Source organism: Sturnus vulgaris, chromosome 16 (genome assembly GCF_052056855.1).
Source record: "Sturnus vulgaris isolate bStuVul1 chromosome 16, bStuVul1.hap1, whole genome shotgun sequence".
Classification (NCBI taxonomy): domain Eukaryota; kingdom Metazoa; phylum Chordata; class Aves; order Passeriformes; family Sturnidae; genus Sturnus; species Sturnus vulgaris.
In genome coordinates, this window is record NC_142258.1 from 14,299,832 (window position 1) to 14,321,151 (window position 21,320).

At 63.6% G+C, this 21,320-nt stretch overlaps 1 protein-coding gene across 1 annotated transcript in view; it reads right to left on the bottom strand.

The window, feature by feature from the left end:
* CORO7 (coronin 7) overlaps window positions 1-21,006 on the bottom strand; it is a 34,803-nt gene extending 13,797 nt beyond the window's left edge. The window contains exons 1-9 of the mRNA XM_014892135.2: window positions 20,872-21,006; window positions 17,855-17,951; window positions 17,530-17,604; window positions 16,085-16,155; window positions 15,556-15,739; window positions 14,815-14,891; window positions 13,608-13,658; window positions 6,008-6,094; window positions 5,678-5,760 (exon numbers count right to left, since the gene is read on the bottom strand). Of these exons, the coding sequence (XP_014747621.2) occupies window positions 5,678-5,760; window positions 6,008-6,094; window positions 13,608-13,658; window positions 14,815-14,891; window positions 15,556-15,739; window positions 16,085-16,155; window positions 17,530-17,604; window positions 17,855-17,951; window positions 20,872-20,931 (785 nt within the window). The 5' untranslated portion in view covers window positions 20,932-21,006. The remainder of the gene's footprint in view (window positions 1-5,677; window positions 5,761-6,007; window positions 6,095-13,607; window positions 13,659-14,814; window positions 14,892-15,555; window positions 15,740-16,084; window positions 16,156-17,529; window positions 17,605-17,854; window positions 17,952-20,871) is intronic.
* Between the last annotated feature and the right edge of the window lie 314 nt (window positions 21,007-21,320).

Genomic DNA, 21,320 nt, shown 5'->3' on the forward strand with positions numbered 1-21,320 from the left:
GGGCGCTGAGGAGGTGTTCCCAAAAACAGAGGCCACGGGGTTCAAATCAGCCCCTGCCCTGCGCATCATCCAGCCTTACTTCATCCCTCCCCGCCTGCCAGATGGCTCCGGGGCCAGCTGCGGGACAAACAGCCCAGCCCAAGCTCCTGACGTCACCCGCGGCGGCACCGGGACCCCCAAATCGCCCGTGACAAGTGTCAGCCTGCCTGCCCCCCCCAGGCCGGGGGCTGCAGCCAGAACCCCCCGCTGCCCGGCCCCAGGAACAGCCGGTTTTGTGCGCTGGCCCTGGCGGGGTGGGCTGGGAGCCGACGCTCGGCAGGTTCCCGCTGCCAAGTGGTTTCTGCTCCAACCCTCTGGTTTTAATCGTTTTCCAATCCTTTATCTTTCGGGCTGGAATTTTCCAGGTTGGGGCCCTGCCCGCCGAGGTATGTTTGATTTGGAGAGAACGAGCACAACGCGGGGCTGAAGCCGGGGGTCACCGCCGTGCCGCTCCGGGCCGGCCGCTCCGCCGCAGGACACGGCCCTGACCCCCCGGCCCCTCGGTGCCGCTCGCCCGGGGCAGGGAGCGGCTCTGGATGCAATTAGGGGCGCGGGGCTGTGGCGGGGCCGTCTGGCGCAGCCCCCCGGCTCCCAGGTGGGCTTCCGGCAGGGCTGGCTCCCATTAGGGCCGGCGCAGCGGCAGGAGGGGCCCCTCGCCGGCGCGGGCGGCTCGCTGCGATGGCCACGCTCGCCCGCTCAAAGGGCCCATTGTGGTCCTCTCCCCACAGATTTTTCAAATTAACATCCCAAATTCCTCCCAAAATTGCTGCTGTGTAAATATTTTCACTGCGAGCTTTGTATATTTTCCAGCCTCGCGAGGAGGAGAGAAGAAAAGTCCCTGGCGGAGCGGCGGCCTCGCGCCGGGTGCCCCCGGCCGGCCCCGCCACAGCCCCCCGAGCCCGGGCCAGCCCCCGGCGTGTCCTCGCGTCCGCACCGGCGTCAGGAGTCCTGCAGCCCCTCTTGGCCCCTCACTTCCCCCTCCTTTGCTTCCATGATGTGCCCTTCCCCTAACGAAGCCGATTTCCCCGCTGCAAGTCGCTGGAGGTTTGCAGGGGACCCCCCCATGCCAAGTGCCCCTTGGCACCTCAGCTCATCCCACTGCTCTGGAGGGGCTTCCAGCAGCTCCAGAGTGAGGATGCCAGGAGAGCAGAAGCAAAGTTGGGGCTCAGCTTTGGCAGGTGCAGCATCCCTGGGACACCCCGAGCCAAGGATTTAGAGGTGCCAGCTGCACAAGGCGGGCAGCAGGGCTCAGCCTTGGCACGGAGGTGATGGGGACACTGCAGCCAGGGCAGGGCTTGGCCACCACCCACACCCACGCCTGCACCCGGGCAACCCTGCGGGAGAGCAGCAGTGCCCAAAATGGGACTGTCCAGCCCCTGTGGCTTCCTGAATCCCAGCACAAAATTCCCCTGGCCATTGCCAGCCCCGTCGCGCGCCAAGAGCCGCTCCGAGCGGCACATCGTGCGGCGCTGCTAATTCCTGCGAGCTGAATCAGCGCCGACAAGGATTGCAAAACCCCCTGAAATGGACCCAAAAAAAATCTCTGTCTCTATACGATCCAACGGGGCCGGTAAGCGAGAGCCCCGGCCAGAGCCACCGGCAGGATGGGGGCTTGGCGGGGAGCCACAACGGGAGGAGCTGCCGGCTTCACCGGGGCAAATCCTGCCTGCACCCTGACGTGGCAAGGCTGGAGGGCTCTGGTCTCCCAAAAAATCACCCCTGGTCCAGGCATGGCCCCACGGAAACCAAAGACAGGTCCCCCGGTCCCCCGTATGTGGAGCAGAGCCCCGAAGGGGGCATGCCTCGGTGCCAGGGGTCCGGATGCCCACGCTCGGGGGGGAGGACAGGCGTGTGCCCATCATCAGACCCCAATGCTGCCAGGAAGAGCTTTGGAGCTCATCATCTTCCTGGAAAGCTGAGGAGGCCAGGGAGCACCGTCTGGCCACCGAGGCTGTGGTTCATCTGGGAGTGATTTGGGCGCTGCCATCCCGCCCCAGCGCTGGGCTATTTTTACCCAGTGGAATTACGGGACAGGCGACATGGGCTGAGTGGTTGCCTCGCCTTAACCCCTTCATGTGGCTGGCCAATAGCCCCATGGGGATGAGTCCCACTGGGGTGACACCTGATGGGGTGGGGTGGCCTCTCCCCTTCCTTGTTTCTGAGGGTGGCAGCCAAGCTGGGGCAGGAAAAACCCCTTTTCCTCTGACGGCAAGCACATACCAATCAAGGCATCTCTGGGATCTGCAGGGAAACTGGGACAGGGATGGGAACAAGAAAAGACCTGTCCTCCTCAGAGTTCTTTCTGCTAAGGTGGGTTTTTTTCAGAGACCCCCAAAACACCTAGCATGACCCAGAAGGGCTGCTAAGCCCCAGGGAAAAGCAGTGCAGAGGGTGCCAGGCAGGACAGGAGCAGGACCAGCCACTGAGGTCTCATTGCAGCTGGTGCCTGGGGAGAGATGGCAGGGTGACACTGGGAGATTGTGCCTCGGTGGGGTGGGGTGCCTCGGTGCTGGGAGATGCCAGGGCTGCAAGCCTGAGCCCAGGAGCTGGCTCAGCCACAGCCTTTGGCTGGGGCAGGGGTTAGGGGCTGAGCCCCCCTAGGCAGTGTCCCCAGGAAACCAACTGGGCCCCTCCATGTCTTGCTCCAGCTCTGGGGGAGCCAAACCCCCCAAATCCCTCCACAAACATCCTGCTGTGCCAACTCCCTGCTACAGGCAGGTCCTGGCTCTGGCACCTCCCGGCTCTGTCAGACTTTGCGTCGTGAAGGGCGGTGGGGATCCAGCTGTCCCCATCCCTCAGCCCCATCATCATCCTGCCCTGGAGGGACATGCCCACTGTTGGAACACGCCACAGGGACACGGCTTCCTGGGACCTCTGCTGACCCCGGCATCTCATCCCTACTGATCCAGCCATAGCACCCCAGCCTCTCTGGGGACATTTTCAGGACATTGAAAGAAGCAGTGACGCAAGGAAGCTGCTGTTCCTCTGTCACCGTGGTGGTGACAGCACTGTCCCCAGGCAGTGATGTGCTGGCCGCTGGGCATGGGGCAGCAGTGTCTGGTCTGTGACCCCCAAGTTGGAGCCGGTAACCCAACCCCGCTGATGCTGGTTACAATTTAGGGCAACAATAACCTATTGAGGCCCCTTCCTGGCTCCTGCCCTGCTGCTCCTTGATCTAATTAAAGGGGACCAGGGGAGACAAAACCCGAGCTGAAGGAACAGCAGGTAGCCAGGGGTAGCACACTGAGGACCAGGATGTGGAGAATAGCCACCCACACCTCCCACCTCCTGTTCCCTCAGGGTCTGGGCATTGGTGGGGTCACGGCACTGACATGCTCGGGGTGCTTTGAAAATGACGTTTTTGTGTGGTCAGAAATATCTCACCTGCTCTGGATTTGGGAAAGAGAACCACCAAAGACACATGATGATGTGGAGGTTCATGGGGCTAGTGCCTCTCACTCTCTGCCCGCTTCCAGGGATGCTGGCTAGGGCACAACCAGCCTGAAGGGTTAGGTGCTGCTGTGGGCATTGGGGTGAGCACATTGGGGTGACCTCCACCTTGGGGCACACCATGGCCCTGCTTTGGGGTGCCATGGGGACGCGTGGTGCCGGCTCGGCGGGCGCGGTGGGGATGCGGTGGGGATGAGGACTCCCTTTCCTGCCGGCCTGGCGTCAGTAATGAATGGTATGAGTTTCCTGCCCGCCCACTGATTGCTTCCTTAAAGAGCTTCAACGAGTTGCTGCTGCTGCTGCAGCTCCAGCTCCAGTTCCCCACGTCCTGCTCATGGCCCTGCCGGCACCGCTGCACTGCCCAACACATCTCCGTGCCCCACACTGGGCACCCACGGCCACGCCGGAGATCCACAGCCAGCCCCGCTGCTCCTCGGCCATTCCCGGGGGCTGAGTCCCTGTCCCCCAGTCCCGAAGTCTGCCCCAGCAGATCTGGTGATCTGGTGACCCCAAGACCATCCACCCCGTGCCCTTGCCGCGGCTCCACGGCTCCTGAGTGTCGCGGCGCTGCTCGGGATGACTCTGCCGGAGGGAGAACACAGCCCCCGCCCGGCACCTCCGCCGGGAGCCAGCCCAAATCCCCCTCCGCCATTTGTCATCTCCGCCAGATTTACAGGCGGGAGCGCTTGGGGCTGGAAGCGCCGTGGCCCCGGCGCTGCTGCCTAAAAACAGCACCTCCCCAGCACGGGAAGGGGGGGTAGGGGCGGGGGGGGTCTCCGCTCGCCCCCGCCGCCCCCAGCCCCTCTCGGCTGGCCCCGCACGCAGCCGCGGGCCGGCAGGGCCCCGGCGTGACGCGCAGGCAGCGCCCGCCAGCCGCATTCCTGCGCCGATAAACCCGGCAGCCAAAATAACTGCAGCCTGTGCTCGGGGGGCCGAGCACAGCAGCGCCTGCATCCCATTTAGCCCGGCTGCCTCGCCCCAGCCCAGCGAGGATTCGGAGTAATTCCCACTGGATTCTCCGCCAAGAGCAATAATGGACCCCAAGGTGTCCCTTTGCAGCAGCCTCAGCCTCCCCTGAGAGCATTCACTGGACACTGCTGATGGCCTTTGCTCACTGAACTGGCAGAGCTGGTGAGCAGGAGAGCTGAGAGCTGCTCCCCTGGCAGCTGCCAGTAGGGTGAGGGATGCTCAGGCAGCCTCTCCCCTGCTGCCACCACGCCAACATCACCCCACCATGCCCACGGCAGGTCCTCTCCCTTCCTGTCTGTCCTGGCGGCCAGCAGCACTGGTCTGGAGCTGACACTGGTGTAGGGGATGCTGGCAGGACAGCCAAGGGGCTGTCAGAGCACACTGAGCCCCTCACCAGAGGCCCTGTATTGGCTGCTGACCACCCAGCCTGTCCCCGCATCCCAGCCCATCGTGGAGCCAGCTTGGCAAATAGTGAGGGTCTCAGCAAGCCAGTGCTTTGCAAGCAGCCCTAGGGAGAGCTGGTGGCCTCCAGTGCATCCCAACAAATACTGTGCCCAAAACCCCCATAACCCTGGTGAGATGAAGGCACAGCCTCCTCCTCCCATTCTCTTGCCCACATGGTGATGCCAGGCTGGCTCACTGGGCAGCGTGGGAGAGGCCAGGCCAGCTCTAACCAGGGGCTTCCCAGCCTTGGCAGCGCCTGCAGATGGAGGCGGCTCCATCGTGCCGTGACGAGGGGCACTGATCCCTTACACCACCAAAGCTCCTTTTCCACTTCCCTGGGGAAGTGGAGGGGCCACGGCTGGCTGGGCAGCCTCCATGCCCCCATAGCACAAAGCATGGCAGGAGTGGGAGGCCAGGGCTGAGCTGCTCCAGTGCTCCAGCAGCGCCAAAGGGATTCACTCGCCTGCAGCATCTGGTGGTGCTGCCCTAGTGCTCAAGCCCACCCAGCCAGCAGCCACCTCAGACACTGTCCCCAGCAGTGCCACCACAGCACTACAGAACACCTCCGTGCCCTCGCCAGCACCGCCTCTGCCCTCTCATCTCACACAAATGGTGATGGGGATGCAGCTGTGCAGTCCCCAGCTTTGTGGCCGAGTGCTGCTGGTTCCAAGAGCTCTCTGCCAGCTCCTGCTCCACCACCACCCTCTTGATGGATCCCTAACCACAAAATTTCCACTGCTCACCCTCCCACCCCAAGCTGAGTCCCCATCCCTACCCAGGTGAGGTGTCCAGTGCCATGGTGAGCGTCGCCCCGCTGAGCCTCCGCGTGTCCCACAGCTTCACCTCCCGCTCCCGCATCTGCAGGGACACAGACACGGCGTCAGTGGGCACTGGGGCTGCCTGGATGGCTCCGTGGTGCCACCACCTTTGCCAGCCACCTTCCACCATCCCAGCAAGGGCCAGGGCACCTGGCGAGGGGACCTTCTGCTTTCATGGGGGACAGGCCACCCATAAAGCACTTGAGGTGCTTTGGCACAGTAGCCACAGGGAGTAGAGCGGGAACATGACTGTGGTGCCAGGGCCACCTTCCTGGGGAGGACTGTACCTGGCTGAACCCGACGGAGATGAGGCAATCGCTGGAGCCCATCCAGAGCAGCCGGGAGTCCTTGTTGTTGTCGTGTCCAGGGACACTCTGCAAGGCACAGGACACAGGGCTGTCAGTATTGCTGCCAGCCACGCTGGACACGTTGAGGGGATGTGTGCTTCACCAGCCGCGGTTGTGATCTGCCCCGGGGCTGAGCATATGGAGCCGAGTGCTGGCTCCTGGCTCTGCTGAGAGCTGCCCTGGGGACAGTGCAGTGGGGACAGCTTGCAAGCAGTGACAGCCCTGATTCCCCTGCCATGCCAGCGGGGTTGCCTTGTGGAGCAGCTGGCCCAGCTCCCAGCAAGGAATGGAGGGTGGGAGCAGGTAACGTGAGTGTGGCTCCCGTGTCCCCAGGGCTCTCCCCACACGCGGTCACCCGGGGTGAGGGGGACAGAGTGCTGTGAGGAAGCTGCTCCATGCCAGAGACGCAAGAGGAGGCTCTGCCATGGCAGTGATGACAGAGGGACTTACTTCCCTGGCTGCATCCCCGGGCTCATTATCCATGCTGAATCCTGGCTCCTGGAGCTGGGTGCCCCGTGTGTGCCCGGATGCTACTGAAACACGGCAAACTAAGCTCGGCCACCTTCACCAGACTGCTCCAATCCCCTGCACCCTGCTTCACCTCTCCCCTGGGCTCCCTGCGGGGGTGGGACACCCAACCCACATCCTGTCCCCATCCTGGTCCTGCTGAGGACGGGAGGGGAAGTGCTTCCACGGGGCTGTCAGCGGGTGATTCCCGACTCCCATGTGGTCCCCAGATGGGCCCTGCGGTTCCCGGCGCCCCAGTGGGAGCCGGCAGCCAGCCCTGGCCCGCGGCAGCGCTTGCAGCCCCTCGCTCTCATTGAGGAGCGCCAAGAACTGGCTGCTAACGAGTTCAGAGCTGGCAGGGAAAGTGGAGGGCTCTGCCAGAGCCAAACCCGGCACGGCGCTTCCGGGACCTCCGCGCGGGGCAGGAGCACCGGGCGCGGGGGCAGGGGGAGGTGGGATGGGCACCGATGGTGCCACCAGAGGAGCCATGAGCTGAGTCCCCCTTGGTGCGAGCACTGTGACCGCCGGCCAGGATCGCGCTGTGACCGCCAGCGCGGCAGCCAGAGAGGGGCCATGGAGGGGTCGCACCTCCCACCTCTCACAGAAGCTCTGCTGGAGCAGCCTCCAGCCCCAGAGAGATGCCACTCTCTGGAGAGAGCCAGGGTGGGAGCAGGCGCCCGGTGCCAAGCTTGTCGTGCCCTGGCTCCGTCACGCCTGCTGCCTTGCCAGCTCAAACACGGCTCACTTGGAACAGGCAGCGCTGGCCAAGCCGAGCCCGGCCCTCCCAGCCGCAGGGCCAGGATGTGGGGCAGGAGGGGCCTGGCTGGCAGTGGACCCAGCGCCCGGCAGGGAAAGGACCTGGAGAAGGGAACGTGTCCCAGGATCGGTGCCAAAAGGGATGGAAACTCCAGGAGCTGGGGCCAGCCCGCGCGTCAGCCAGGAGAGCACTTCTGCACCTGAGCCGTGCGGCTGTGGCAGCCACAGCTCAACATCTGCACATCCCATAACCGGCGGCGCCGGCTCCACGGCCCTGGGTCCCGCGGGTGCCCCGGAGCCCCTGGCGGTGGTGGCAGCCCCGGGGCGGTGGCAGGGCTGGCGGAGGGCAGGGTGCGCTCCCAGCGCCTGGCGTGCCGGCTGCGGCGCAGGGCCATGTTTTCTGCATTAGTTCCATCCCGGCTGAGCTGTACGTATGGCAGCAAGTATGCGGGAGGCTGGGCTGCTCCGTGCTCAGCCTGTGCAGATGTTGCCAGAGGTGAGCGTGCGGACAGCAGCTCCCCTGGTGCAGAGAGTCTTGGCAGGGACGGGGCGGTGTGGCCTGGCACTGAGGGTGGACACTGGTGTCGTTCAGCCCCGGGACACCCGTGGGGCTGCTGTGGACCCCTGGGGCGGGTAGATACCCTGGCACCCTTCCCAGAGCGATGCTGGAACCCCTGGAGCAGGGAACCAGCCACAACCCAAGGGATGGGCGTCCCTCCTGAGCCGCTTGTGTCCCCGGCAGGCAAGGAGCCCACCAGCTCCGGGCCAGCATGCAGGGATCCAAGGAAGCCTCCCAGCTCCCTGCCAGTGCCCAGGCAGCCCAGACTCCTCCCGCCCATTGCACGCGTCCAGCCCTGCCGATTTTGGGCAGCCCAGGCTGGGGGGAGCCTGTGCCTCCTCCTCGGAGCCAGATCGGCTGCCTAAGGAAAGTTTCCAGCACCGTCCCTCTCCCAGTCTCAACCCACTCCTCCCAGGCAGGCTGGGGTGAGGTGCTGGTTCCCATGGGGGTCCCCAGCCCTTCTCCCCGGGGGCCGCGGGGGGGCCCAGGGCCGGCGTGTCGGACGCAGCTGTTGGCAGCGATGCGGCGGGGTCGGGAGCTGGGAACAGCTGCCCGCAGGGAGCGGCCGCTTCGGCTCCGCGGCTGCCTGGGAGAGCCCCACACAAAGCCAAGGCTGCTCCGGCTCCCAGGCCATCTCTGTCTGCCCGGGAGCCGTCACCCTGAGCCGGATGCAGGGCAGGGAGAGCCGGAGGTGGGAACCCAGGGCAGAGCCCTGGGGCTGGACGGGCGGGAGGTGGCCGGGGGGGGGTTCAAAGCTCTGCTCTTGGCAGAGGCCCCGTGGCTGGCAGGGCTGGGACAGCTCAGCCCTGCCTGTGGCTAACAGCCCATGAGCATGGCTAACAGCCCACGGACATCTGATCCCCGTGGGAAGCAACCCCAGCAGTGGGATCTGCGTGGGCACAGGAGGCACCAGTGCCAGGCTGAGCTGTTCCTTTGCCAGAGGGTGCCAGGCCAGAAGAGGTCTCCTCTGGCACTGTGGGGGACTCTGGGGACAGACACCTACCCTGAGTCCATGCACATGGGGAAGCCGTTGCTCCTTGCACACCCCACGAGGCTGTGGGCAGCAGGAGGAATGGCTTCCCGGGAGCCGAAAGGGTTAACCACGCACCGAATCCTCCTCTCCGAACAAGAATGTGAGTGATCTCCTTGCCTTGCCAAATCCCAGTTACTCCAGAGGTAACCAGGAGAACAGAGCAGCCTCTCCCAGGCTAGCCCCACTCCTGGCCTCTGTCCGGAGCTCAAGGAGACCAGGAGCTGTCACCTGCCCCAGGGGAGTGCAGGGATCCCACAGAGCTGCGGGGTTGCTCCAGTAGCCATCATACCGCTAGCACTGGCCCTGCCCTCTGCCAGGTGTGTGGTGTGTGTGTGTCACACTGGGCAGGGACCAGGACAAGTCCCCTGCTGCCCACGCCATCTCCCCAGTCCCACTGGCCAGGGCAGCATTGCTGTGAGCCCCGTGCCCTGGGGAACTGGGCACCACCAGGCTCTGTCTCCCTCCCCCACCAGCACAGCCCCCTTGCTCCATCCAACCCCTCCTGCCCATGGTGAGGCCAAGGCCATGTTCCAGAGGATGCTGTGGGCCCAGCAAGGGCAGCAAGGTGTGTGGGCTCCCAATGGGCACAGACACCACAAGGCTGGGAGGGGAGAGGAGAAGGCAGGACAGGGGGACTCGCTGGCCAGGGAGGTGAGCAGGCTGCAGCACCCAGCACATCCACCCCTCCTCTACTGCCTCTCTCCAGCCACCAGCACCACAGGCCTTGCTATGATGCCATCAAATCCCAAAACACCTTTGCCCTCTGGAGAGGAGCCTGCCCAGAATCCCAGGTCAGGCACAGGCCGGGGCTCCTGTAATGGAGATGCCAACCTGTGTGGGCCTGAGCTGGTGAGGCCATTCCCGCTGGTGAGCCAGTGCCACCGCACACCCACACTGCTGGAGATGCCTCTGGCTCATTCCAAATCCTCCTCGACTTCCCCATGTCTGCCATACCAAGCGGCATTCCTGGGAAGGACGGCGAAGGGGAAGCGGAGCAGAGGAAATATAAACAGTCCCGTGCAGCTACGCTGGGGAACAGAAGCATGAGAGCGCCGAGCGTGCACTGCTATAAATAGGCTGCCCAGAGTCAGGCCAACTTTTTCATAGCTTCCCACGGTCTCCTTGGGAATGTGGGATGCTGTGGACCTTCCCCCAGCCCGGAGGAAGCCGCTGCCGAGGCTGGGAGTCAGGTACCCCCGGGGTGACCCCAGCGTGGGATACCGTGATGATGGGGCAGTGGGAGGAAGGCTGAAGTCTCTCTACGTCCTGATGCGCCTCCCTGATGATGACGAGCGGTCCCCAGCCGGCCCTGGGCTGACAGCTGGATCCTGGGCAGAGGTGATGTTTCAGGGTCCATAGAGTTCTGGCTGTGCCCACAGCCAGATCACCCCAAACCTGGATTTCCAGCCGGCCACAGCATCACCCTGCCACCACGGCCGCGCTGCCCCCAGGGACCCTCTCCATGGCCCATCTCCCACTGTGGCACAGCTGATGTGCTCCATGGGATGGTAGCCACGGTTTGGGACAGGGGCTGGAGTCCTTCTTCCCCCCGGGACCTTGAGCAGGGCTGGGACAGCACCGGCTGTGCTTGGGCTGTGAGCCCCAGCTGCTGCCCATCACGGAACTCTGCCCCGGGCTCAGCCCACGAGCTGGGGGGACAAACCCACGGCGGGGACAAAGCCCCAGGGACACTGTCCCAGCTGTCCCCGGGCGCCCTCAGCCCCGGCTCTGCTCATTAGCACCGCTCATTACGGCGTGCACTGGCCCGGTGCGCGGCCGTTCCCTCGCCCCCGGCCCTGCCCAAACGCCGGCGGAGGAAGTTTCTCGTGAGAACGGAGCCGGCTCCTCTCCATCCCACACTGGCCGAGCTCAGCGGCTGCCCTGCAGTTCCACATGGACGGCGCCTGTCCCAGGCCTGTCCCGGGAGCCAGGTGCTGGCCAGATGGACACACAGCCCCTCGCACCAGCCTGTGCAAAGGGAGCACGATGCATTGGGCTCTGTACTCAGGGGAAGCTGGCCAGAGCAGTGGGCAAGCAGAGATGCCACCTTAGTAGCCCACGGCATATCCGAATCACTGCCCTGCACTGTGCTGGTGACTCACTGGAGGCATAAGCTGGATTAGGTATGGGTACGGAGCTCCGGTGCTCAAGTTCCCTGCTCAGCCTTGTGTCCCCTGTCCCACCAAGGGCAGGACCCGGGGGGACAAGGGAGGGACCTTTGGTGGGGTTTGCACGGGGAGTGCAGGAGGGTGAGGGCAGGAACAGCGACACTGAGCCTCAGAGGGGCCGAAGCTGCAAGGGAGAGGACGTGACTCGCTTCCAGGGGGAGGGTCAAGGCGAGGAGGGCGACCACCAGCCTGTGGGAGGGGAGGACAGGCGGCCGGGGCAGCGCGGCCTTGGGAGGGGATAAGGCAGAGCACAGGAAACTCACGGAATTCTTTGGAAGGACGGTGGTGCTTGGACCTGGACCCAGCCAGCAGCGGGAGCGTGGCTACACGGGGTAGGACCAAGGCAGGACCCAGGGCAGCCCTGACATCTCCACTGCCAGTTTAGGGCACAGAGAGCAGCAACAGGGTGTGAGCACAGCCCTGACGCTCACAAAGGGACTGCAGCAAAGGAATGGGGATCCAACAGGATGAGGCCACTGCTCTCCCAAGGGAAATCATGGCCTCGGGTAAATACCAGGCACCCCACGGGGTCAGCCAGACCCCGGCCATGCTGCGTCACACACGTCTGCCCGCTGCTGGGATATGCTCAAAATAGCTGCCATGGGCGTAGCTGGGAATGGGGGGTCAGGCCCTGGCAGGGACATGGCCACAGGGTGTGGGCAGCCTGCCAGTCACCCTCCTTGTCACTCACCCTCGGTCCCCAGCCCCATGTGCGCCACATCCATGGTACCTGAGAGCAGCACCAGGTATTAGGAGAAGCGATCTCTCCTCCCTGAGCTTCTTATTTTAGCTCCCTCTCATTCTTTTCCCCTGCTCTAAACAAAGGAATGTTTAATGAGGCAGGCTTGGCAAATTAAGAAATCCAGCCGGAGGAGCAGCCTGGGGCCAGCTCCCGGCTCCACAGAGGGACCAGGGTGAGCCGGCAGCGGGACCCTGTGCTGGCTGTGAGGAAACCCGGCCCACGGTGCTGCAGGGGCCAGCACAGCTGGGAAACCCATTCTGCAGCTCACCTCTGCAAAAAAACAGGCAACTTCAAAGCCAGGAGTCTGCGAGGTGCTGGCACTGCACAGCGGCCCCGGCATCACCCGGCTCTGTGACCGCACTGGCCCGGGGGAAAAGGAGACTTTCCAACGAACCCAGCCCTCCAGTGATGGGGAAAAAAGAAAAGAACAAGGCCCAGGAGCGTTATTACTTTTGGCTAAGCAAGCCCTGCGCGAACTTCCAGAGGATTTATGGCATTTTAAAGTTTTCCCCTTCAGCAGAGCACTTCTCCAAGACTAAACATCTCCATCCACTGCGAGCTGGCCGGGGCAGGGCCGCGGCAGTGAAGGTGCATATTTCTCTTGGCAAACGTGGAGCGCCGGCCCCGGGCTGGATCAGACAGCAGTGGAGGGAAGTGAACTGCCTGCTTTGAACAGCCACCATCATTCACACGTTATTTTTAATAGCTCAGCGAGACAGAGTCCACCCTCCCCAGGAGACTTGGCTCGAGCCCATTGCACTCACAGCTCCGCCATCAGACAAGCCGACAGGTCTGGCAGGGGGAGGAGGGGGGCCAGGAGGGGAGGGGAGCACTGAGGCCAGTGGTGGATAAATTTTGGAGCAGAGAATGGGATCTTCCAGCCACGCTGAGTCGCAACTGGAGCGGGACAGGATCACAGTGGCCTCAGGAGTGCTGAGAGCACTTTGCCCTGGCTCGTCTGCACGTGTCACCGCTGGGTTTGTGTTTATTTTTTGTGGTGGGGTGTTTAAAAGGCTGCCTAAAGGGTCAGGGCATCATTTGTACTGCAGGGAGCACTCAGGGGTCTTTAGGGAGCTGAGCACCTGGGTTATGTGCAGGAGCAGGTGGAAAGTCCTGGTGCAGCACTGGAGCTCCAGCTCCTTTCCATCAGTGCCTGGGGTTACCACTGTGCCCAGAGGCCAGTGCCTTCCCAAGCCCATAGGCAGCAGGAGTTCCACCATGAATGACAGAGTCCACTGCAGCCATCTCACCCTGCTCTCCACTTCATCCCTCCCTTCCCAAAGGCTTCCAGCCCCTTCTGCAGCCAGAGCCCCCAAGCCACAGGAAACCTCTAATAAGAGGCTGTTTGAACTTGACGTCAAGGCTTAAATTCTCTACTTATTTCCTAATCACTGTTATTTGCTGAGTTGTGCGGATCTGGCCGCCCAGCCCTTGCCCTCAGCGGGTCCTTGTCCCCAAGAGCCCTTGGTCCAGCTCCCACAGGGCAGGGCAGAGCCCAGGAGCCTGCAGAGCCCAGGGCCCAGAGCCCTCCCACCCATGGGGCTCGCCTGGCATGTGCCACTGCACTGGGGATGCTCCCTGGCCTGGTGGCAGGGCAGGGTCCCCCCTGCCAAACCCCACCTGGGTTAAGGGGACAGCCCTATTCCCCCTGCCCTCAGCTCCTTGCCACTCCCTAGCCCAGCCAGAGCTGGGATGGTTTGGGGGACCAAAGCTCACCCCCCTGCAGGCAACAGGTTGGGCAGGGCTGCCTGCAGCACATCCAGAGGGGACAGTACCTGGGAGGCAGCTGGGCCTGCTCGGGGGTCAAAGATCCGCAGTTTCTTGTCCTGGTGAGATAAAAGAAAACAGAGGAGGGTTAAGGACCTTGAGGCCAGTGAGATGTCAGGATGCATTAGGCAGAAGGCTGGATCGAGCAGCCCTCCCCTTCCTGCCCATCACTCTCCTGCCTGCAGTGCCTATCCCTGTGGATGGCTTGCACTGTGTCCTCCCACATCGTGGGTAGGGGGGCACCCCCAGAGCCTCACCAGGATCCCAACACCCTCAAAACTGCTCTCAGAAAAGGAGAGAACTTTCAAACCAGGGCCAGGGCTGGAGCCTGACCCTCAGACCCCATCCTGACAGCGCTGAAAGGGAAAGCCCTTTCCTGCCTGGCACCCCTCCGCCAAATCGGGCATGGGAGCCCCTCTGGCAAGGCTGGCAGGGCACAGAGGCAGCAAGGGGGAGCTCGGGTGCCAGCCCTGCTGCCAGGGCGCTGTTTGGGGAGCACACATTGTGCCAGCCAGAGCCACACGGCACGGGGGCTGATCTGCACCCCAGCTGGCACGGCTTGGGTTTGTACCCGCTGAGCCCGGCTGGTACGCTGGGCACGGGGCTCCATCCATGAGCTGGGACTCCGAGCCATCCCGCTCTGCGCTGGGCCGGGCTCCGGGCTCCCCCCGGGGCTCCCTTCGCTGTCCCTCGGCTCGGGCTGCGCTCGCAGCCTGGGGCTGGGGCTGCACGCTCAGAGCTGCTTGCCGAGCCTCCGAGCGCGGCCTGGGGGGGGTTCGTGGCTTGCACACTCCCCTTGCATCCCCCTTTGCCCGCTCGCCCCACCCACCCGGCCGGCGCGTTCCCGGCGCGTTCCCGGCGCGTTCCCGGCGCGTCCCGCAGCGAGCGGCCGGCGCCATCTAGTGCTGCTCCCTGCCCGCCTCCCCACGGGCTCGCTGACCCGGCTCCTACCCTTTTCCACCCCAAAACTTCCCATCCCTCCACGCTCCCCATGCCTGGAAGTGTTCCAGACTTCCGTGGATGGAGCTCTGAGCACCCCGGGCTAAGGTAAGGTGTCCCTGCCCATGACAGGGGGTGGAAGGAGACGAGCTTTAAGGTCCCTTCCAATCCAAACCATCCTGGGATTCTGTGAAATGAGTGTCCCCCAGGATCAGGGTGCATCCAGACAGCCCAGCATGCTGTGCCACAGCGAGGTCACCCCTGGGCACTGCTCACCTTGCAGGAGGTGCCAAGGAGGTGACCATCATGCTTCCAGGTCAGGCTCTGCAGCTGGTCCCCATGGGAATCCAGGACTGTGAGGATAAAGCAGGGTCAGGATCAAGCAGGGTCTCTCCTGCAGACAGGGCAGGAGCCATCGCTCTCCCACCCAGAATACCTCCCAGGAGAAATGATCTGGCCTTTCCAAAGGGCTGTTGGCAGCCAGGACCCAGTGGGACACTGCTGTGTCCGTGCAGGGAACATTCCTGTGCTGCTGGCAGCTGGATACAAAGAGCACGAGCCCTGGGAAAGCCCAGGCCTATGCTGCCACCCATCTCCTCTCCCCCTCAGGGTGGCTGAGATCTGGGAAAGGCTGGTCAGCAACCACCCACATCTACCCATGCCCTGGGACATGCAGAGAGAGGGATCTGTCACCCAGGGGATCCCCAGCAGAGCTCCTGTGGACACCTTGGGCAGTACTGGAGCGTTGCACACCACTGCATCAGAGCGTAGGGGAGCACAGGCACAAGGGGCTGTGGTACCCTGCCCAAAAAGCCACCTGAGCTGCCTGTTTGGTGACACCAAGGTCAGGCCTTGAGCCCAGGCACTGGCACGGTGAGACACATGGGGAGGACACACGTGGACGGTGTGTTAACACATGGTGACACATGGTAACACACATGGGGAGCACACATGGTGACACACGGGGCAGACACATGGGGGAGGACATGTGTCATGGGCAGTCACAGCCCTGCCTACCTGTCAGGGGCTGCTGCTGCCCCAGGTCCCACACAGTGACTCTCTTCCCTGCACTGCTGGCCAGGACAGCATCTGCCGTGGGGTGGAACTGCAGCGTGTCCACCGGCGCCCCCCCGGGCCCCAGGGTCAGCCCCGCGCCACCAGGAATGTCCTGGCCACTCTCAGGCAGGCGCCACACCTTCACCTGCAGCCCCAGGAGAGGAAGGAGGTCAGTCCAGGTGCAGGTGAGCAGGACCCAGCTGGGTGCTGGCAGTGCTCCACCTGGCTTGCTGCTTTCCCAGGCTTTGGTCCCTGAGGATTCCCAGGTGATGCCTCATTGCAGCTCGGTGGGATCAGGACCCAGATGGGAGGAGGCTGATCCTTGACCATCTGCTCTGTCCCCCTGGGGATGTCCCACTTTGCTGTCTCCAGGCTGGCACCCTCCACCCCATGCTCCTCTTACTCCCATCACCCCAGCTCTGCAGTGAATCCCAGAGACAGGCTGGGGGTCACAAAGTATCCCCTTGGGACCCCATCACTGAGCACTCACCGTCTCATCAGCAGAGCCCGTGGCCAGCAGGAGCTGATCAAAGGGTGAGAAGTCAAAGTCTGTGACCACATCTGGAAGGAGAAGGGCAGAAGTTTGTCCCCACCTTCCCCTGCAGACAGTGTGTCTGCCCCTTTGCTCTTCCCAGCCTGATTCCTTCCCTAACACACCGCAGTGGGGGGCAGATTCAGCCCCATCGAGGTGTTTTGGAGCAGCTCAGCTCTGCTGTGAGTGCCTGAGCCCCTCTACTCCATCCCTCAGGGACTTGCACCCCTTTGGCCCCTGGAGGGGCATCCCCCTGTCTGATCCGTGGACTGACACCCCCACAAGGCACAGGGAGCAGCACGGACAGCACCAGGGTGTCTGTGCCATGTCCTGCTGGAGCCATGCTGGTGACAAGGCTCCCTTTGTAACACCCCGAGCTGGCATGCCAGCAGCAGGGATGCTCCCCGCGGCAGGGCCCGGCGGGAGGCAGGCTGGCACCAGCAGCAGCAGCCCCTCATGCATTTGGCACGCTCAGAAAAGTAGGTCACTGTGTACTTTTCCGCTTCCAGGAGACAGGCCCCGGAGGCATGAAGAGCAGGCAGCTCACTCGGCTGCATCCACCCGGGAGGAGAGAAAATCCATTCCCTGCCATGGAGGCGTTGCTCTGGCATAGCCGGCTTCAAAGGACTCCTGCTGATCCCATTAGGAAGCCATGGAGGTGGCACTGGCTCCTGTGCACCCCTCTGGCTCTCTCCAGGGAGCAGAAGAACTCACTGCCTGCTTTTCCAGCCCGAGGAAGCTCCTGGTGCCAGGGGCTGAGGTGGCACAGGCTGGGCACTCTGCACAGCCCTGCAGCCGTGCCAGGGCACATGTGCAGGGAGGTGCTGGAACCAGCTCCCATCTTGCTGCTCCGGTGTAATTTTGGGGAAATGGGTTGTCAATGTCCCTCAGGCTGCAGGAGAGGAGCACCGTGAGGTGAGCACTACCCCTCCCTGTGCCTGGGCAGGGCAGAGCCCTGCTTCTCTGCCAGCAGCGATGCTGCCACTGCCTCTTCCCTGCCACACTCACTCTGCCCACATCAGAGCTGCTGGTCCAGCCTGTTCCTCCTGCCACTGGAGCCAGTGATGCCTTGGTGATGCCAGCTCCAGCCTGGCACTGGGAATTTCAGGGTGTGCTATGAGTAATGTGGAAAGGCTGTGCTAGAAGGCTGTGAGGAAGAGCTACATGTTCAGGCCTCACTGCAGCTGAGAGATGAAGGGACAAGGATTGATTTCAGGCTGGCAGAGCCCCTCCTGGTGTCACCCTGTCGATGGGTGATGGTCCCTGGCAAGTCCCCACATCCCTTGCCTGGCAGACAGCCCACCATGGCCTGCCAGGCTTGGATTCAGCACCTGAGCCCCCCCCACAGCCCACACAGGACCAAACACGTCCTGTGGAGGTGGGAGGTGGCACCTGACACCCACCTGAGTGGCAGCAGAGCTGAGATATGGTCCTCTTGCCCCCATCCTCGCACTCCAGTGGCACAATGCCCAGCACACCTGCAGGAGAGGGCACAGGAGCAGGTCAGGAATCCCCCCAGCCCGGGACACACAACTTGCACCCAGCTTTGCAATGCAAGCCAAGGGCTGTGGGACTGTCAGCACTTTCGGGGGATCTCAGGGAAAGCCTCCTCCACTCACCCTGGTGCCTCTGGGGTCTGGGGGACTGACCCACCACCCAGCCTCACAGGGATCCCTGGGACAAATCCATCCCACTCCCCAAGCAGTGCTGGGGACCCTTGTGCCTCACCGGCCGCCTCGGCGTTGAAGGCGATCCAGTGGCAGCTGGCCTTCACGTGGTTCCCACAGGATGTGATGGAGCCTGCTCGGATACCACTGATCCAGGCCTGGGATGGAGAGGGAAAAACCATGTCAAGGGCTGCCTTGTTATGGCAGGGCCTGGAGCATGGTCATTGGCACAGCATGGCCCGAGATCCTCAACCCCAGAGGAGCTCCCATGCTGATGGAGAGCTGGAGACTGCTGACACCAATGGGATTATCCCATCCTCCGGGGTGTCCCAGGGCAGTGTGGCTGCTCAGGCTCCTGTCACAAAGCACAGCCCCTCACTGGGGCTGAAGGGTGGGACAAAGGAGCATCCCAGTTCCCAGTGCTGCCTCTCCCCGACTGGTCCATCTCTGGGCAGTCCGACTGTGCAAAGTGTTCAGAGGTCTTTGCACTAAACTGGTGCCAGAAAATCTGGATGGGACAAAAGCTCTCGGGCTGTGAAGCACCACAGGGTCAAGCTGTGGCTGACCGAGGCCAATAAACACCTCCAGCAGTACACTTCCCACATAGACACACAGCCAAGGAGCTGCATTACAGCTCCAAAAGCAAAGTCCCACTCTGCAGTGTTTCCCAGGGCTGAGCTTGTGGGGCCCTGGGACACCCTCCATCAGCCAGACCCACTCCAGGCGACACAGACACCCCACGTCAAGTGGCCACCAGGGCCACGAGCTCCCTGGCACACCCAGGGCCAAGTCCAACCCTTGACAGGTGTTTTATGGTTGGCACCAGGCCAGTGTGCCCACAGCAGCTCCCAGAGCTGCAGCAGGTGTCCAGGGCAGTGAACACCCCACAAACTGGGCAGATACCCAGGTAGGGAAGGGAAACCCCGAGCCCCAGGTTTCCTCTCCTTGCACAACTTCCGTTGGAGGCCTGACAGGGAGCAGTGGTTCCTGCAGCACTTCCTCCCCTCACAGCTCGGTGCAGACCTGTTAACCCTTCGCCTGCCAAAGGCAGGTTCCTGTCCCCACACCCAGCAGGTAGGCAGGGGGTTGCAGTGGGGATGGGGAACAGGTCGGGAGCATGAGCAGGACCCTGGAATAAGGGCCCCACTGTCTGCATCCCATCACCCTGCACTGGGCCCTCCGTGAGGGGGACACCAGTCACAACTGGCCCCCAGCACCCAGGGGTGCCACGCAGGACCCCTGCAGTGAGGTTTCACAGAGCTGCTCCATCCTGATCCCACAATTTCCCCATACAGGAGGGCAGCAGCCCTCAAGGGAGTGATCCTGCAGCGTGCCAGCACGGTCAGGAAAGCACACGAAACCGTCCTGGCTTCATCCCTAGAACAAACTGTGAGCTTTCAAGGGCCATCTGCCAGCAGAGCCCTGCAGATGCTGCTTGAAGAGAAGACTCAGATGTGATCCCTGATGTTTACATTGTGCTTCCTGATCCAGCCAGGTCGGGTGTCTGCTTGTGCCTCCATAAACAGGAGGGACAGAACAGGGCTTCCCGCTGTGACACCTGAGATGGGTTTGGTGACAAGACTTTCTTCTCCACCTCCTGTCCTATGGGGAGTGCGTGGCCTCACTTCCAAGGATACGTTTCATGCCTGAATGGGAAAAGCCTTTTGGGAAGGCCACTTTGCACAGCTGATCCCTCCCTGCACACAGGGAGAGCACGCTGTCCCCACCATGGAACCACCACCAGGGCAGCGGTGATGGGATGTCCCTGCCAAGAGGATGCCATGTCCTGCACAGCCAGGTGTCCCAGCACCCACACCCCACAGGCATGCACACTCCCCGCTGCCAGTGACTCATCTGAACGCTGGGATTCACAGCCAAACTTTCATCCAGCTGAGATTTCGGTGACCTGACACCTGCTCCGCAGACACATCGAGGCTGGCACGCCATGGGCATGGGGGCACCGTGTTCCCTCCCACAGCTGAAGCTCAGAGGATGTTTTGGGTGCTTGCTGGATTTGCAGAGGCGTGTGAGCACAGGCCATGCTGGCCGGGTGCAAGGACTCGGCTGGGAAGTTACAGAGAAGGAGTGTGTGCACACCCAAGGGCTGGGAGCAGCAGCAGCCTCACTCATGGTGCTGAGGAGGTACTGGGTGAAGAGTGCCCAGCTCGGGGAGCCCCCAGAAGGGCTGTGTGTCCTGGTAGCGCTCCCTGATCTGACTCACTCAGCACTGACCCTGCATCTCTGCCCCTGCCCTACCCAATCTGTAGGGACAAGCACCTGGGAGATTGCCCTGACCCAGATCTGTGGTTTGGGGGACAGCAGGGCAGGGCTACCCACTGCCAACACCGTACCAGGCTGGATTGTAATGCTTGGCATGATTGGGCTGGTTATTCATGGAGCACCACATGGATCTGTGCTGCCCAGTAACACCCCAGAGCTGCCTGGCCCCAGCGGTGCTGAGCTCCACAGCTCATGGCCAGGGTGATGGAGCTCAGCAGCACCCGTGGGGCCCAGCACTTCCTCCGTGCCTGCGGAAGCGGGGTGGCAGAGCGGGGTGGCAGGAGCGAGGCCCAGCATTTCACGCTCAGTTCCTTGGCTGGCACAGGCCAGGAGGGTGAGATACCGAGCGGCAGCGGGCAGCAAGAACCGGGGATGCACCGCCTGTGCCAGCCGTGCCCAGTGGAAGGCTGGGAGCAGCCACCACGGGACGGTACCCCAGGCCAGCCGCTGCCGGCCGAGGGGACTGCACCGGCCCAGGGGAGGGCAGGGGTTCCTCACCAGCCCCACCTGCGGAGCGCCCCGGGGCCGGGATCCTCCGCGGAGCCCGGGATGGGCAGCAGCGGGTGCCAAGGAGGGGCCGCCCGGGCGACGCACCCGCACCGCGGCCGGGGGACCCGGGCACGGCCCCACCACACCGGCGATGCCACAGCTGCGGAGCCCGGAGCCGCGCCCTGCCGGTGCCGCGGGGCGGGGCTGGTCCTGCCCTGTGCCCGTGCCTGTCCCGGTCCCTGCCCGCCGGCAGCCCCGGCCCCGCCGCCCCCGCGATCCCCCGGTACTGGCGGGTGCCGCGGCGCTCACCTCCCTGCGGGGCAGCCGGGCCTCGGTGTGCCGGAACTTGGACGCCTTGAAGCGGTTCATGGCGCTCCGGTTGTACCGTACCGTACCAAGCCGTGCCCAACCCGGCCCGGCCCGGCCCGGCCCCGTCGCTCCGCCCGCCCCGGGGCCCCGCCCTGAGCCCCGCCCCTGGGCCAGCCCCGCCGGCTCCCGCCCCACGCGTGGCCCGTGTGTGCTGTGTCCCCGCTGTCACCGTGAGCGGAGCACAGACCCCCAGCCCCGGCTCCTCGGAGCCCTGTCAGAGCCTCCAATCCCGGCATCGGAGCCACCCCTGGGGTGACTGCCCGGCGCTCCTGGAGATCCCGGCCCCTTCCTTGCCTCCCCCAGAGGTTCGTTGTCACCCCGTGCTGTGATCCCCGGCTGTCACCCAGCTCTCCTGCCACACAAGGGCAGCGGTTCCGTCGGGCTCTCGG